This window comes from Acanthopagrus latus, chromosome 2 (genome assembly GCF_904848185.1).
Source record: "Acanthopagrus latus isolate v.2019 chromosome 2, fAcaLat1.1, whole genome shotgun sequence".
NCBI lineage: Eukaryota > Metazoa > Chordata > Actinopteri > Spariformes > Sparidae > Acanthopagrus > Acanthopagrus latus.
This window is the reverse complement of record NC_051040.1, coordinates 27,040,616-27,056,583: the sequence shown is the minus strand read 5'-3', so window position 1 is coordinate 27,056,583 and position 15,968 is coordinate 27,040,616. Positions and strand designations below refer to the sequence as shown.

At 43.3% G+C, this 15,968-nt stretch overlaps 1 protein-coding gene across 2 annotated transcripts in view; it reads left to right on the top strand.

Annotated features, from left to right (window-relative positions):
- The first annotated feature begins 1,381 nt into the window (after positions 1-1,381).
- The window catches only part of lrrc75a (leucine rich repeat containing 75A), a 55,631-nt gene continuing 41,044 nt past the window's right edge, over positions 1,382-15,968 (top strand). Inside the window, exon 1 of one of the 2 annotated variants that reach the window (XM_037082287.1) lies at positions 1,382-2,644. In XM_037082287.1, coding sequence (XP_036938182.1) covers positions 2,396-2,644 — 249 coding nt within the window. In that variant the 5' untranslated portion in view covers positions 1,382-2,395. Of the gene's footprint in view, positions 2,645-5,326; positions 7,097-15,968 lie in introns of those variants that run through there. The other variant, XM_037082296.1, reaches the window with a different exon arrangement.

The following is a 15,968-nucleotide window of genomic DNA, read 5'->3' as shown; positions in this document are numbered from 1 at the left end:
GAAATGCTATTGTAAATAGAGATGTAATTAAAGGCTAAACAAATAAAGCTACCTTTTGAAAAGTACAATGTGACATTTCTTGTGCAAATTACTGTTTTCTGCTTATACATGTAACTGTCAGTTTTAGACATGCCCCTGCAAAATAAATCCAGGTGCACACCTGCACTTCTCTGGCATGGACTCCACAAGTTGACCCCAACACATCTCGAAGCTTTACAACAACTACTTGAAGAGCAAAGAAGACCAAGGATTCCTGACTGTCATGGAGTTTCCTCCACAGTCACCTAAACTCAATCCGACTGAACATATATGGGGACACTTGAAGTCTGAGAAAGCTGAGCATTCTGGGACATCACAAGAGGTTTTGTCCGTCAAATTGTGCTGCGATAACACAAGTCTTCAGGTTTTACATAAACTTTTAGACTCTGTGCCAGCTTGAGGGCACACTGTCATTAAAGCAAAAGGTCAACATACTTTTAGATATTCGGAAATTCATGGACAGTTTTCAAATATAACGTTTCACTAAAATTGTCACACTGTTGTTATCGCCTGTAATGAAAACAACAGTATTAAATTCATCACAAATGCAAAATGAGTTTGTGACCCTACTGTATGTTGACTTTGACAGGATCCAGTGTGTTGAACCTCATAATTATTGGATCATGAGCTCCAAGTAGCGACCACCAGAGGGCAGTGCAGTCATCTACATGGTCTCTGTGACTGCATGTACATCAGTAGTGTCATAACATTAGAGCTGCTGACGAGTGAACCGATTAACAGTACTCATCTTGTTACAGTCAGATGTTCCTCCAGAGAAACCGTGGGTCCTGCCGTTCATGTGGACATTTGACATGCACCACCCACTCAAACACCACTGCTGACCAAGTATCCTGCCCTAATGAAAAAATATATCCATACTTACGTACATACGAATTCATTTCAGCCTTTGGCAGAAAAGGATACAATTGTACTCATTAAACCAACATTTGAAAATAGATATGTATTAAAATCAAGCCATTTTAGCCATTTTAAAATCAACATTACGCCTGTTGGTGAAGACATATAGAGACTATAAATGAATGCATATAAGTATATTGTTTCTCTGGAAGAATCGCTCGCACGATAATGCAAAGAATAAATAATAAAATACCAACCTTTAAAGTCGGGTTGTAATATTATGCCTTCATCAACCAAACTATTTTTACCATCAACAATAATCAATTAGTCTAAATTGGAGGTGTCTCTTATTACATATATTGATGATTCGACAATTAGCAATACGCAGAATTACTAGCAGACCGTGCACGACTGTACAAGGGCATGAGTCATCACCGCCAGCCTGAGGAACCGCCGACCACTCAGCGGGCTGGTTAACGTCATGCAGCCTGGTGCGGAGCAGCTGAAGCCGCGTGTGTGACGGCAACAACACGGCAAACTTCGCGCTGCGTGCCGCTCGCGCCGCTCCAGCCCTGCCTCCCCTCCCCGCCCTCGTCGCGTGCACGCGCCGCGCGCCCCCCAACGTAGTTGAACAGAGGGTCCAATACATAATTCAGTCCCAGCACGGGAACACCCCAGTCTCGCCCATCCTGTCAAGCCGTGCTGCAGCTGAGACATATCCCGTGGATCGAAAGCGCCAAACGGGACTGGTTCCTGCTCGGGAGCCGCCGGAGGGAGCAACCTTGGAGAAGGACGGACGCTGTGTTTCTTGCAGGTTGTGTCTGACTTCCAGCGGATGTGGAAGGACAGGGCCAGGAGCCGACAGACAGTGGTGATCTTCAGGAGACGTAAACATTGCCATGCCCTGCTCCATCCATAACTCCCCGCGACCCGCTCCCCTCCTCGGGCCCGGACAGGGGGCTCTGTTGTCGAGGGTCGCAGAATAAGAAGGAGGCGCTGTTGTCGCAGGTAAATATTTTGGGTTCGTGGTGAAGTTGTGTTCGGGATAGGAGGCTGCGGCGCGCCACGATCTGCGCTGTAGGCATCCTGCATCCTGCATCCTGCATCCTGACTTTGCTGTGTCGGTGCTTTGCGGCCATGCTGCAGGCAGCATCCTCCGACCTCTTCCCGACTTGAGCTGCACTCTCTGGGATTAACAAGCTCCCGAGCAGAAAACTAGTGGTTCAGTTTCTTGCTGTTCTGGAGATTTATTTTGGACTCTTGAAACATCCGTTCCTATGCGTAGCTGAGTGATAATGAACGTTTTCAGGAGCAGGAGGCTACAGCAGTTTGGAATTGTTTGCCTCACATTTCAGCCTTATACTACAGGTTTTTAGAAAGATGTGATCACCTACGTTTTGATGAGCACAGCATCCCCGACATTAATCAAACCTGCCTCTGCATGACTTCCCGGTGGGACCAGTGTTGTTATTATCACAGTTCACTTTAAGGCAGCACCATGGGTGCCAAGCAGACCAAAGGCCAGGAGCCTGGAGGAGCCAGCCCTCAGCACAGCTGGAAGCGGACGCCCACTAAGGAGCGGGGGGACATCTTTGCCTCCCTCATGCTGAAGTCAGGGGACCGGCTGAGCCGTGGGGGGACACCGCCGCCCTACCAGCGCCGCATCGGCATGATCCAGGAGATGATGCTGATGGCCAAACAGGGCAAGCAGGACGAGGCCACAGAGATGCTGAAGACACTCCGACAGGTAGCTGCTCTGTGTGTGTGTGTGTGTGTGTGTGTGTGTGTGTGTGTGTGTTTGTCGGAGCGAAGCTCTCAGGGGTCACGGGGTCACATCTCCAGAACACTGCCTGATTAGCTTGCTCCCCTTTCCTCTTCCCTCCTGATTTCATCTGTCTGTGTGCACACAATGACACTGATGCTGAAACAGGAGCCAGGCTTAGACCCGACTCTGATTCAGTGATTGACAGCCTACGTCACTGATGAATTGTGTGTCTGTATGACTGAACAGGAGGCCCCCCTGGCTGGCCGGACCTGTTGGGCTCAGCGTCACCCTGCTGCACTGGTACAGTGTTGCTGCTGCTGCGATTTATAGCCTCTCACCCCCTTTCAAGACATTTGCAGCGCTTGGCTGGCTGCTGCCGCTGCTGCTGCAGGGAGAAGGAAAAGCCCAGCTGCAGACTGGAAGTATCTGGTGCGGTGAGAAACAAAGGGGAAGCAGGAAAGTGAAAGTGCCACCAGTTGAATAGGACGATTTGTAAAGAAAGGGGGGATCAGAGCGTAACAGGAGTGAAATTATGAAAAGTGGATCTGAATAGGTGTCTGTCAGCGGGTTGAGAAGGAAACAGAGAGAAGACGGTGAAGGGAGGAAACACATTCATAAGCTCTTACAGACGCTGAACAGAATCCATATGCTGACGGTGTTCGCTGTTTATCCCCGATGACTCAACCTCAGGGAACAAAGCTACCAGCCTGTACACTCACATACACACACACACACACACACACACACACACACACACACACACACACACAGAGTTTATTGTTTAGGCCTTGGAGATTTCCATCAGCTCCTCTCTGTTTCTATTTACAGTTTTCTGATCAAACACATTTAGATTGTTAATCCTTGCATCAATGGCAAACAATGGAGCAAAGCGAGCAGGCTTAAAGATGAAGGACACCTCTTCATCTGTCATCGTTAACAATCGCTGTCACCGCTTGATTGAGCTGTGATGCCCCAGAGGAGCAGAGTCACTGCTCCCAGTCTGAGAGAGGAAACACAGCAAAACAGTAGTAGTAGTTAGAGTCCTTCCCAGGAAGCACTGGTTCGGTTGTTCCCAGGGCAAAATACATCTGTCACTTAGTCAGTGGAAAATTGAGAGTGATTTTTGAAACTGCAGTCTCTTAGGTGTGAAATGCCAAACTTGTTTCAGTTAGGTGAATATGTTTATACCATTTCTGCGTAAAATATCAGCTACACTAACCTGACTCTATCTGAAGTTCAAAAAATACTCATAGGGCTGTGCACTTTACTCTTTACTCTACCTTGATAGCTGGACTAAAATGTATACAGTTATGGACAATCAGCACTGTATATACAAATATAAATAACTGTCAAAGGCTACAATAAAATTAAGCATCAGAGGGCAGCAGTATGCCACTGCAGTCCGCCTAATCTGAAGAAGACACACAGGCGTTTCTGTAGTGTTGTTAACATTACAGCAGTGCCTCAAACTGTAAAATTTCCCTGTAAATAATTGTGGAATTCACGTACTGTTGGTTTCAAACCATGATATAGGTCACATGAAAAACCCTCAGATGATGTATTAGCATGTTTAACTTGATAAGGCATTTAGGACCCAGCCAGTGGTTGAGTTTCGGCTAATTCTAGTAAGATTGCTAAAATGACATCAGCCAAGACAGCTGGAATGACTTAAAGATTCAGTTTGCACCCTTAAAATCCCCAATCCTAAAAGCACATTTTATCTTGTTTGCATGATCCATACCATCATATCTTTTAGTAGAAGTTAAGAGCTCTTTCTAGTAAACATGACCCGAGTGCAGGGCCTGATGGCAGCTTCCTGGACAGTGCCTGCACAGAGACCAGCTGTATATCCAAATCTGCACTAACCAATCCGCTCCCACCTCCACTGTAACCAATGAGACTGCACACAAAGTGTTGCTTGGTATATTTTTGAACAGAGGCATGCTAGCTGGCTGTTTAGTCTTCATGCAAAGCTATGCCAATTGCCTCTTAGCTCCTGCTCCCTGTGTAATAGACAGACATAAGAGTGGAACCAATGTTATTATCTCCCTGTTGGAAATAATTCAGAATTCAATAATTCATTTCTTTTATTGTATTGTGTTTAAATTTAACTCTAAAGGAACAGACATGGCTATGGCACTTCGGCTGGGTATCATGGGACATTTCCCAAAGCTGTGACTGATACTCTACGTGAGTTCCAGCACTAATAACACAACCTGCATTTTTTGACACTGTAGTTTGTAGTAATATTTGAGGACTCATCTGGGAGAGAGAGGTTGATGAATTGATGAAGCGGATGAAGCTGGTGAATATGCAAAGACCGGGCAGTGACGGGGAGGTGGAGGGTGAGCCCAGAACAGCAGCACGATTGAACAACAGGCAGACATGTTTAAAAGGACGCAACATGAAAAAGAATAATGTAACATAAAGCAATGTAAAGGTTAAATAAACAGTATGTGTGGCTTGCAGAAGCCAGCATTTATTCTGGCAACTGGCTTGTGTGCAGGTTTGAGATGAGAGAGAAGAAGATCTGTGAAGATGCTCTGTACGTCTGTGATGAAAGCTGTTTTTACAGTCGATTAGGATTTTAAAACCGTGCGTCTGTAAAAGCGTGAGCCCAGCGTTAATGTTTTAATCCCCTGCTGTATGGGAGGTGAGATCTGATGGCAGCTCAGTGCTACAGATACGGGTTATTCATCTAGAATCGGTACAGATGCCATAGTACACGTGTGCTTAAAAAAATTACAGTTTCTCATTTTATTTTTTTCCACTTGACAGAAAGAGCACATGGCAACACACATGAAAAACCCAATTTCGATGGATATTCCCACGCGACAGAATAAGCTACTGCACTAAAAAGCACTTTTATTCTACTGGAGGCTCATCTGAGGAGGACAGCTTAAATTGTCAGACCACTGGCCGCTTCAAGCATCTCTCGTTATCCAGCCTCATTGTAATTTGGGCCTTATTTCCAAGCAGACATTCGGTACCGGACCTCCATTGTGGCAGCAGATACAGCTGCTCGGAGATTTGTGGTGAACTAAAAAGCCTTTCATCATCAGCACAGAGTGAGCTACTTCTCCTGCCAACAAGTAATTGGATATGGTTTACAAACTCAAGATGTTTCCTTAACTCATCAGTGCATCCATTCTTCATATAATGACACCGAGTGTTTTTGAAATACCAAGCAGTATCAATAGAAAAGGGAAGCTGCAGTATGAAGAGCAGTCCACGCGGCTCAGCCTTGATCCAGTGGGTGATGGGTTAGGTCAAGCTCATCTGGCCTTCTGATCTCTGCAGGATTTTTTTCTGGCTGCTGTTGGTGGAGGTGGGGATTAGGGGAAAGGAAACATCCACAGTCATGATGCACTCCGACTGGACCGACGTTAACGATATAGAGAGATACTGGGATGTTTCAGATTGAAGTATGAACATGTGTTATCTGTTTTGTATCAGCTGGGGGTCAGAGGGCAAAGGAGGATGACCCGAGGGGTCGTGAAAACTAAATTGGAGGAACTCCGGTTTAATGGCCGTCGGTCACATTTCGTATTGTTTGTGCTCTGGTAGAACAGAACATGACGAACAGATTGCGCGATGAATTGGATTAAGACGATTACAGAGGATAAAGAGAGCAGAGGGGAGGAAAAACACGAGTGTTGAAGTGCTACGTGCACAGCTGAAGAAAGAGGGAGGAAGAGGTGGTGAGGGATTACAGAGGCAATAGATGTCAAAATGATAAAAGGAAAAAAACATAGAGGTAATAGCAGAAAAGGAAAAAAGAGCAGGTGGGAAAAAGAGCTCGTTTGTGTAAGACACAAAGTCACTTATCGCTGGTCAACAGGTTCTTCTCTATATTGCTCGGAAAACCATGGCGATGGCCGCAGGCTTCGGACTAAATAGACATTGATTAATCAAGCAGGAGCTCTGTTAAGAGCTAATGGGGAGGTCACCTTCTTAATCACCGCCATTCAGTTAACTTGACACCAAAGCTAGCTTCCCTTCACCACTTCCTGCTGGGCTGCCAAAGAGCTCATCGCTAAGCTCAAACCAGCAATCTCTGTGGAAACCTCGAAATGTTCCCTCAGAGGTCCACTCAGCTGTTTCTAGTCTGTTGTGAACAGCTGGGATTTTTATCTTTCCTTGTGTTGTGTGACCAGTGTTGTGACAGATAATGAGAGGCTGTTGTGATGTTGTCGCCATTAATGTTTGATAAACAATGCACTGAAGCTCATTCATGAGCATTTTTATATTGTTAACTTGCTCCAGCCTAGCTCCAAAACTATAGGTGGCAGCATAACCAGCTGCTGCTCACTATAGTCTTTGCTGTAGCTATCTTTGGATGTTGCAACTGGCTACCATTAGCATGTAGCTATGGTTGGACATTAAGGCACACAGAAATGCAGCTGAACTGATGGATCTGACTGGTCAGTTGAGGTGAGTGCTGCACAGGCGCGTACTCAATAAGAAGTATTTCTAATTAGGTGTGATCTGTTAAACTGATCATGGAAGTTGTTTAGGAGTGAGACAGCTTACATCTTTCTGATCTCTGCTGAGAGTTGAACATGCACAGTACCGATCAGGCATCTGACAAGCACAGAAGCTACTAGCAACTGTTACTGTTGTAATATAATTTGTTTCACTCAGTCTTTCAATCGCAGCAGCAACTGAATGATGTTCAAGCTTCTTAAACAGGGACCCATTTGCTTGAACTCAGCCCATATCGTAGCATTGTGCCTGCAGAGGGGTGAAAATCAGCACGTTCTACATGTTGTGGTTTCATCATAGCCGTCAATACTACCGAGTTGGATTCACTTAAGTCTCTTAAATCAACAAAATTCTCTAACAACATTATGCAGTGGCCTGCATTCATTTTCCATCTGAAATGTAGACCTTTCTTTGCCAAAATTTGCCAGTAAAATTATAAAACTAAAAAAAGTTTGTTGTCAAGTTTGTTGTAGTTATGTTTTTATTTCAGTTACAGGTCACAAGTGTAGAATTAGAGATTGCAGAATTGACTGAACACCCCTCGCCTCACCCTACTCTACGGTGGCTGCTAAAAACATGAGCGGTCTTCTCTTCAGCCAGTGTTTGGTTTGTTTATGAAATATATTTCATTGAAGATATGACTACAACCTTTTTTACGTACACTGTGCTGTTATTTGAACATCCTCCTTTTTCTTTTCTTTGGTCTGACCAGCACTTGAAGGGCAGCGTCTCAGCATGCTAACGTGGTGATTGATTGATTGATTGGTTCAGCTGTGTTTTGGCTGCATTTTGAATCCCAGTGGTGTGTGTGTGTGTGTGTGTGTGTGTGTGTGCTGTCTGCAGACTGTACAGTCTGTTTCATCACCAGTTGATTTAAGGTCATTCAAATGCAACTTTCAGACAGAGACACATAAAAACTTTGCTCCAACCCTTTGTATATTGTGATCTGCTACAGTTGTAAGGCAGTGACCTGATGTTCAAACTGAAGCAAACAATTTATGAATGGAGCACAACCTGTTTTCCATGTAAAAGTAGATTTGCAGCCATCTGGTTTAAATGCTGACGATTGTCACACTGATGTCATATCCTTAAGACCGAAGTTATGAGGAGTCTGAAAAATATTCTCATCTTAAAGGAGAATATCATGCTTTCTATCCATGTTCCCCTATAGTTTGTATTATAGGTTCTTGTGTATATATGTAAAAGGTCTTGAAAGATGAAAAGCAGAAGACAGCCAGAGACATCTGAGTCATGCTGTCTCAGGCATGTGTGAGCTGACCAATCAGGGCAAAGTGGGTTTTCTGGAGTGAAGGCCTTGAAAAGACAGGAGCTAAAAAAACGTCTCACACAGAGGGGGAATACTGGACGTGTGTTTTTCGAGCATTAAGGTTAGTAAAAGGATTCTAATAGTAACCCAAAATAAAATTATAAACCCAAAAATTAGCACAGTATGTCTCCATTATTTCCAAGTCATCAATACCCGCAATTTCACACAGCTATGATTTTCCCCTCATGGTGAGAAGAATATCGTAAGCACCAATAAACCTGTGGAAAACTGACTGAATGGCACAGTTGCTAGCTGTTACAGATGCATAAAACCCCCCTTCATGTGCGTTGCTAGGGCTAGGTGAGCCCAGGTGTGAATGGTTGTTAAGCTGTCTGCGAGGGAACTCAGAGCTGCATTGTCGGTGGGTGATAAGTGATGTCGCCTCCTCTGCTGCAGTTTGACATAGATGGATTCTCTTACTCCTCTCTCAGACCGTCTTCTCTGGCCAAGCTGTTTACATAATGATTTCTCTTCCTCGGGTGTACGTGCACAGCAAACTCTTGACCTGAGGAGTCGGCTCTCTGTGTTGTGCCATTCGTTTATGGAGAGGTTGTTTTGTCTCCCCCAAACACAAATCCGTGCAGTCCTGTCTGCATTGAGCTGCATAAACTACGTTACTCTGTTTATGCCTGGGTGTTTTGTTCGGCCTCAGCCACTCAGCCTATAACCAATTTAAAAAAGAATGAATATTTATGAAGATTTAAACTCAGAGCTTTCATAAGCTTTTTATTCCCGTGGTGCAATCTCATCTCAGTGTGTCACTCCAGTGTGCATGGCAGGGCCAGTGGAGGAGACACTAGAGATTTTGAGTGCAGACATTTAATTTGTAATGTCAGGAAAGCAACAGGTAACAATAAGTAATGTAAATGATGGTCTTGTTCTATCAAAGTGTCCCACAACATGCACAACACCAGGACCATGGACCTGGAACTGATGACAGGAGAGCAGCCAGCATTATGTTATTTACTCCACCTGTGCTTATTAACTTTAGCATTAACATCCATTTTCAGTCATGTATTCCTGACTACAGTAAGTCTGATTCACTCACAAAACTCTAGATATATGTAGCTTATTTATGGATCTAACACTAACATATCTGGATAGGCATTAGAGGTGGCACCCTGTCCATTTCTCAGTGGCTCATGGAGCCAAAAAGCTTTAGACTTCTCGAAAAATACCTGGAGTGTCCGCATCGTGACGCTCCAAAAAATATGTATCCACCGCCACATCTTTCACAGTATAAGTCTTTTTGGGCTCCATTTCATCACGAGACGTTATAATAACACCGTTTGGCCACTACTCAAACTTAGCTGGCCTCTTTCGGGTGGTTTGGGTTCATTAGCTACTAAATGCTCCTCTGTGTTCACCACATAGTCACCAACTTTGTCTGTCTATTCGAGTTTCTTCCCTGAAAACAGCTGTGTGCTGTGGCTGGAAACGATGTTGACAAAGATGGTGAGACATCTAAATCGGTAAAATTGGGGGCTGTGAAAACCGATTAGCTAACAATGAGCTCATAGATTAAAAATTTAAGATGTTTTATTGTCATATACACAGTTTGCACCAGGCATTGAAATTCTTAATTTGTTTCCCTTCACACAAAAATATAAAATTAGTGCATTAGTGATCCTAAAATACAGACTGCATACAAAGTAAACTGTATTTACACTGACTGAAAGCCTGACTTCACCTATCTTTTTTTTTTTGTACATGCTCATTAATAAAGTTCAATATCAGCTCCATACGTGGGTCCTTGCCATTATTTGCCCAACTGCACTCGAGCCATTATGTCTGCCCCGTCCGACTCCAGCTCCATCTTTGTTCCTATTCAGCTGCATTCAGACCGCTGCTGCTGCTTTGATACTGACCGGCATTAATTAGCGTGGGCGGTGCTCTCTAATGAAAGAAAAGCCCGCACTTTTTGTCTTGTAGCATAAAAGGTTGATGTTTGTGCATGTGCGTGCACTCAACACAGAGTTGAGCGGCGAGAGTTCAAGGAGGAAGACTGTGCTTCTTTTTGTTTTGTCCCCATCATGCTTTTTTTCATGAGGGGTCACGAACCTGTTTTGCTTACTGTTGTTTCATTGTGTTCCACAGTTCTTGTGTTTTTCACCACTGCAGGCCTTGTCACCATATACAAACACAGTGAGCACTCTGTTATGAACACATTAATAATTGAATCATAAGCCTTTTCGCGTTTGGGTTCAGATGAGAGTGAGCTGGAGGAAGCGTTCATATTCTGTGCTGACCAGTTTGCAGGTAGCACCTCAAATTCTTGCCACACCACGAGGAAGCACAGGTTGAGTGTTTGTACCTGTGTCATTTTTTTAAGCCAAGGAAGATCTTGCATTTATATTGGACTCTGTGTTTTCTTTACTGGATGTAAAACCAAGGAAATGTTATAGATGTGTTTTCTTTTTGTTTTTTTTTTGCAGATGCAAATTGGCATCAGTCATTTAAGGGAACAGTTTTGGGGGAAAACGCTATTTTCTTTCTTACCCAGATGGAGATGAAAAGAAACACATCTCAGAGTGGTATCGTTATTCTCATCTCACTTTCAGCGAGACAGCCAATAGGCATATTTCCCAACATGTCTAATTAATCCTTTAACTCTTCGCCCAAGTTATTTAAGAACAAGCTTATATCCAACATTGACAGGGGTCAAAATACTTAATTTAGCTTGTTATACAAATGTACAGTGGACTAGTGTGACATTGAGAAAATAATTCACTAGAATAAAGGTCCTGTATTCAAAGCCTTGCTTTAGTGACATATATAAATATTATCAGCAAAATGTACTTGTAACAAATGTATTGAAATATCAAAAGTAAAAGTTGCCATTGTGCAGCAGCACAAAAGCAAAAGCGTTTTGCAATTATATCTCCTTGATTAATATTACTGCTGCAGTACGCTGGGCTCATATTGTAAAACTCAGCCAGTTTCATGTATTTTTCAATAAACTGGCAACTACCAAGACTCTTGATCACTGACAAAACACAGACACCACGTGATACCTACTGTGTTATACGTTTGGCTGACAGACCTTGTCAGGAACTGGAACCAGCCATCTGAATTCTTACATATATAAACAAAACAATCATTTTGGACCAAACAAACACTGTAAAATTATTAATTCTCAATCATTATGTCGAATTTAAGGAGAGGAGATGCTTTTATTCTGCACCTTTCTACAAGTCCTAAAGATGTTCTTTTTTGTAATTATCTTAATCTTAATTCTTTATTGTGAAAAAGGAGATATTTTACAATCTACCATTTCTTCACATCAGCATTACATTCAATCCCCTTTTCCTCTTTTTTTTTTTTTTTTTGCGTGAACATAAACAGTATGTTTGTGCGTATAAACCAGAGTGTCATTTAAGAGTCCTGAGAAATCTTCCACAGTCATCTTTGAACCTTTCAGTTCTCGTCCTTCCTTACTGGAATACCATGTCTACTTATTTCCATGAGGTCCATGAAAAATGCCTCCAATCCAGATGATTCCTCAATTCAACTGGTTAGCCACTAACCTTTGAACTAAGGCATCTCATACTTCTATTTTTCATGGCATGTGGCGCTTTAGAGGAGTACACAGTCTGCTCACATTGGTGTAATACATTCGATCTGTTTATTCCAGAATAGGTCTTGTCTAATCCCTAAACAGCATGTCAGGTTTTCCATTTGAAATATTTCTAAAATGATTCCGTACCAGTCATCATGTGTTGGTGGTTATGGGTTTAACCGCTTCTAGTGATTGATTTTTTTACTTGCCGCCAGACGGATCTGCAGCAGCTTTATACCCCTCCACTGCCCAAAAAACAAAATGTGGCCCAGTCTCAAAATTCTGCGGTACTTCGATCCTGAAAACTGCACATAGTGCCTTGTGGATGCCTATCTTTCTAGGGTTGAAAACTTTGTAATAGCCTATATTTTTGTGTGTAAATGAAAGATAAGCTGTAAGTCTCCCTATCCAGGATTCAAATCTTTCACCTCCTCTGTTGGGAACACATTCTGTATCGTGGGCACACCATCTGAAGAGTTTTATGATTTTATGGATTCCACACAACTAATATATGGCAGAAGGCTGTTAACCTTTTGCCATATCTTTGTCGCCATGACAACTCCTGAATCCTCTCCATCAGCTGTTTTGGCTGTGTGATTAGCGTGCTCAGACGTGCTCGCCTTCAGCTCCCTCTGGTACTCTGTCAGTCCTTAGGTTTTCTCTCCATGACAAACGCCCTTCTTGGTCTGTTTGTTTCCACTGGTTGCTGCTCTTGTATTGAAAGAATCCCTGCTAACACCTCTTCTGTCATTTGATGCCTCTCCCCATTCTCTACAATCCTTGGTGTCACCCTCGAGATTTTGCCATTTCGCCTTTAATGACTTCAAACTGCCTTTGTTGTCTTGTCTGAATTGTCACACTTCTTTGAGGATTGAAGCCATTTGTAGTTGAACTCAACGTTAGCTGGTATCTGGAGATCTTTCCGTATGTTCCTTTTGTGGTGACCCAGAACCAGAAGTCCCTGCGCCCTGAAGATGTATTATTTATGAAACTGATTTGTTCTTTAAGTAAATGCACATTCCAGAACTCCTTGAGATGAGATACAGGGTTAGAAGGTGTGATGTTCACCCCAGATATGAGATGCGTTCCTTTACAATCACTTTAATTTGTCATTTTAATTCATCACAGATTCAACAGATTCAATGCACAATTGCCAATTTTAAAAACCCACTCAGTCTCATTTACTCACACTGCTCCCTGGTTTAGCCCTGACCTACGCCAGCTCAAAGCCACAGGCCGTCCGACTGGAGCAACTGTACAAAAAACAGACTCACTGTACACAAAAATGTACTCGGACCTCCTTCATCACTACAACCTCGGATCAGCTCCTTCTCTGACTTCACAACACACCATCTCTGAACTCATCCGCAAAGCCAAAGCCACCACCTGTCAGCTTGATCCTCTTCCCACCTCACTCGTCAAAGCCTGTGTGCCATCCATTTTTCCCATGATCACCAACATAATGAACACCTCCCTCACCACTGGCACTGTACCCCCCACTCTCAAACTTACCCCCCACATCCTTAAAAAAACCTGGTGCTGACCCAACTGAACTTAACCTTTACCGGCCCATGTCCAACATCCCCTTCGTCTCCAAAACACTTGAGAGGGTGGTAATTCATTTGTCACTTCCTGCATCGACTGCTGCAGCGCCCTCCTCACCGGACTCCCCACCAAACTCATCAACAGACTGTAAATCATCCAGAACTCGGCCGCCCGGATCATCACCTGTACCAAATCATCTGACCACATCACCCCTATTCTCGTCCAGCTTCACTGGCTCCTGGTACAATACTGCATCCACTACAAAAACCTCCTCCTCACACACAAAGCTCTCCACCATGTAGCCCCCACTTACCTCTGCAGCCCCCTGCAAGAATACAGCCCCTCTCGCACCCTCTGCTCAACCTCTGCTGGACTTCTAACCATCCCCACATCACGCCTCAGCACCAAGGGTGCCCGAGCCTTCAGCTGCTCGGCACCCAGACTATGGAACTCCCTCCCCCCACACATAAGACAGTCAGACTCCATCGCAACATTCAAATCCAAACTCAAACCCCACCTGTTCAAACTGACTGGTCACTGTGCACTACACTTTTTTTTGTTTGTTTTTAGTTTTTTTAGGTCATGTTTGGTTTTAATAATGTTTGATGTTGTTATTTATGCTTTTATTCTATCTAAGGTGACCTTGGGTGACTTGAAAGGCGCCATTGAATAGACTTAATATTATTAAAATTCTATTATTATTATTTATTATTATTATTATTGTTATTCAATTAATTTGACTATTCAGTGTTGTGACCAGATGGCTTGAAGGAACTCTTGTGACATTGATCAGCCGATCATTCACTACATCACCTAATGTTGGCTCAAGTACTTGCACTTGAACACACTGAAACAATGATTCACCAGTCTTTATTCATAATCCATGATCCAAGCATCATGGAAAGACCACAAATACAAATTCGGCAATTATTTTCATGCTTCTTTCTCTGCTGCCAATTCAGCACGTCTGATTGGCCAAATGGCCTCTTGAAGGCGTTGTTTAATGCCACTGAGTTCTCTCTCCCTCTCTCTCTCTCTCTCTCACACACACACACACACACACACACACACACACACACACACAAACACAAACACAAGCAGAAATAATTTCCGATGCGATGCACCCACAATGCACCATGTGTGATCTCAACTGGAAACTGTGTGTGAGTGTGTATATCCTGGTCGCCAACGGCACATATCACAACATACACCTGTTGATGCACTAATCATAGGTTTCTCTCATCTGCTATGTCGCTATTAATGTCACTCCCGTCTGAAAACACAGCAGCTGATTTGTGTGTGTGTGTGTGTGTGTGTGTGTGTGTGTGTGTGTGTGTGTGTGTGTGTGTGTCAGCCAGTCAAAGCGCCTGTCATAATTCACTGCCCCCCCTACGCAAAACAATAGGCAGCATGGAGCCTCAGTGAGTCATACCTTTCTGTAGGAGACTGAGCATCTCTCTTGCCCTCTCTCTTTCTTTCTCTTTCTCTCTCTTTCTCTCCCTGTCCAAACATAGTCAGCCCTGTAGCCACTTAAATGTCTCGGATCTGTCTGCACAAACAAACCAAAATATATATAAATGTAGAGAGTAAGAGCCTGTGCCTTCAGACTAAAATGTATTCTGCCAGAAAGTGTTTCCAGCCCTCTGGAATTGGCAGAAAAAGCAGCGGTGTTTATAGAAAACAGACCCATTACTGATGTGTATACAGGGTGGTGTGCCAGTATATATCATCTGAATGTATACACCTACCTGTGTGTGTGTGTGTGTGTGTGTGTGTGTGCGCACGCGCGTGTGTGCATATGTGCGTGTGTGCACGTGCATGCAAGAGCATGTCAGAAAATCAATGGCTGTTGTCCTCACAATGATGAATGAGACAAATAAAGTGTGTGGACAAACACAACACTGCACAATAAAGGTGATTGTCTGTTAATTAGTACAGCTAACAGACGGACAGACAGAAGGTTGAGGGGAAGATATCGCTGTCGTCATAGCTCCAGCTACCAACGTCATTATCCATTAATCCACCTGTTGGTTTCACAATGAATTGTTCAGTCTACAAAATGTGAAAAAATTGTGCAAAATGTTCATCACCCAAAGTGATGTCGTCATCATGAATGAATGAACGGGTTCAGTATGGAAAAAAAGATCACTGTGACAATTTCCAAATCCACAACATGTTTTTACCCAATAAAATATTCCGATTCAGTACATATTTGTTTGCATTTAGCCTTTCGAAAATAACATTTTCACTGTGTAAAAATGCACCAGACTGCATGGTCTAGCAGTAATCCAACAGCATGAGCTATTACATTTATATCATTAAAATAACAAACAAGAAGAATCGAGTTTTTTCATGCAGTTTTTTCTTTTTTACTTTCACTGGTGGTACTG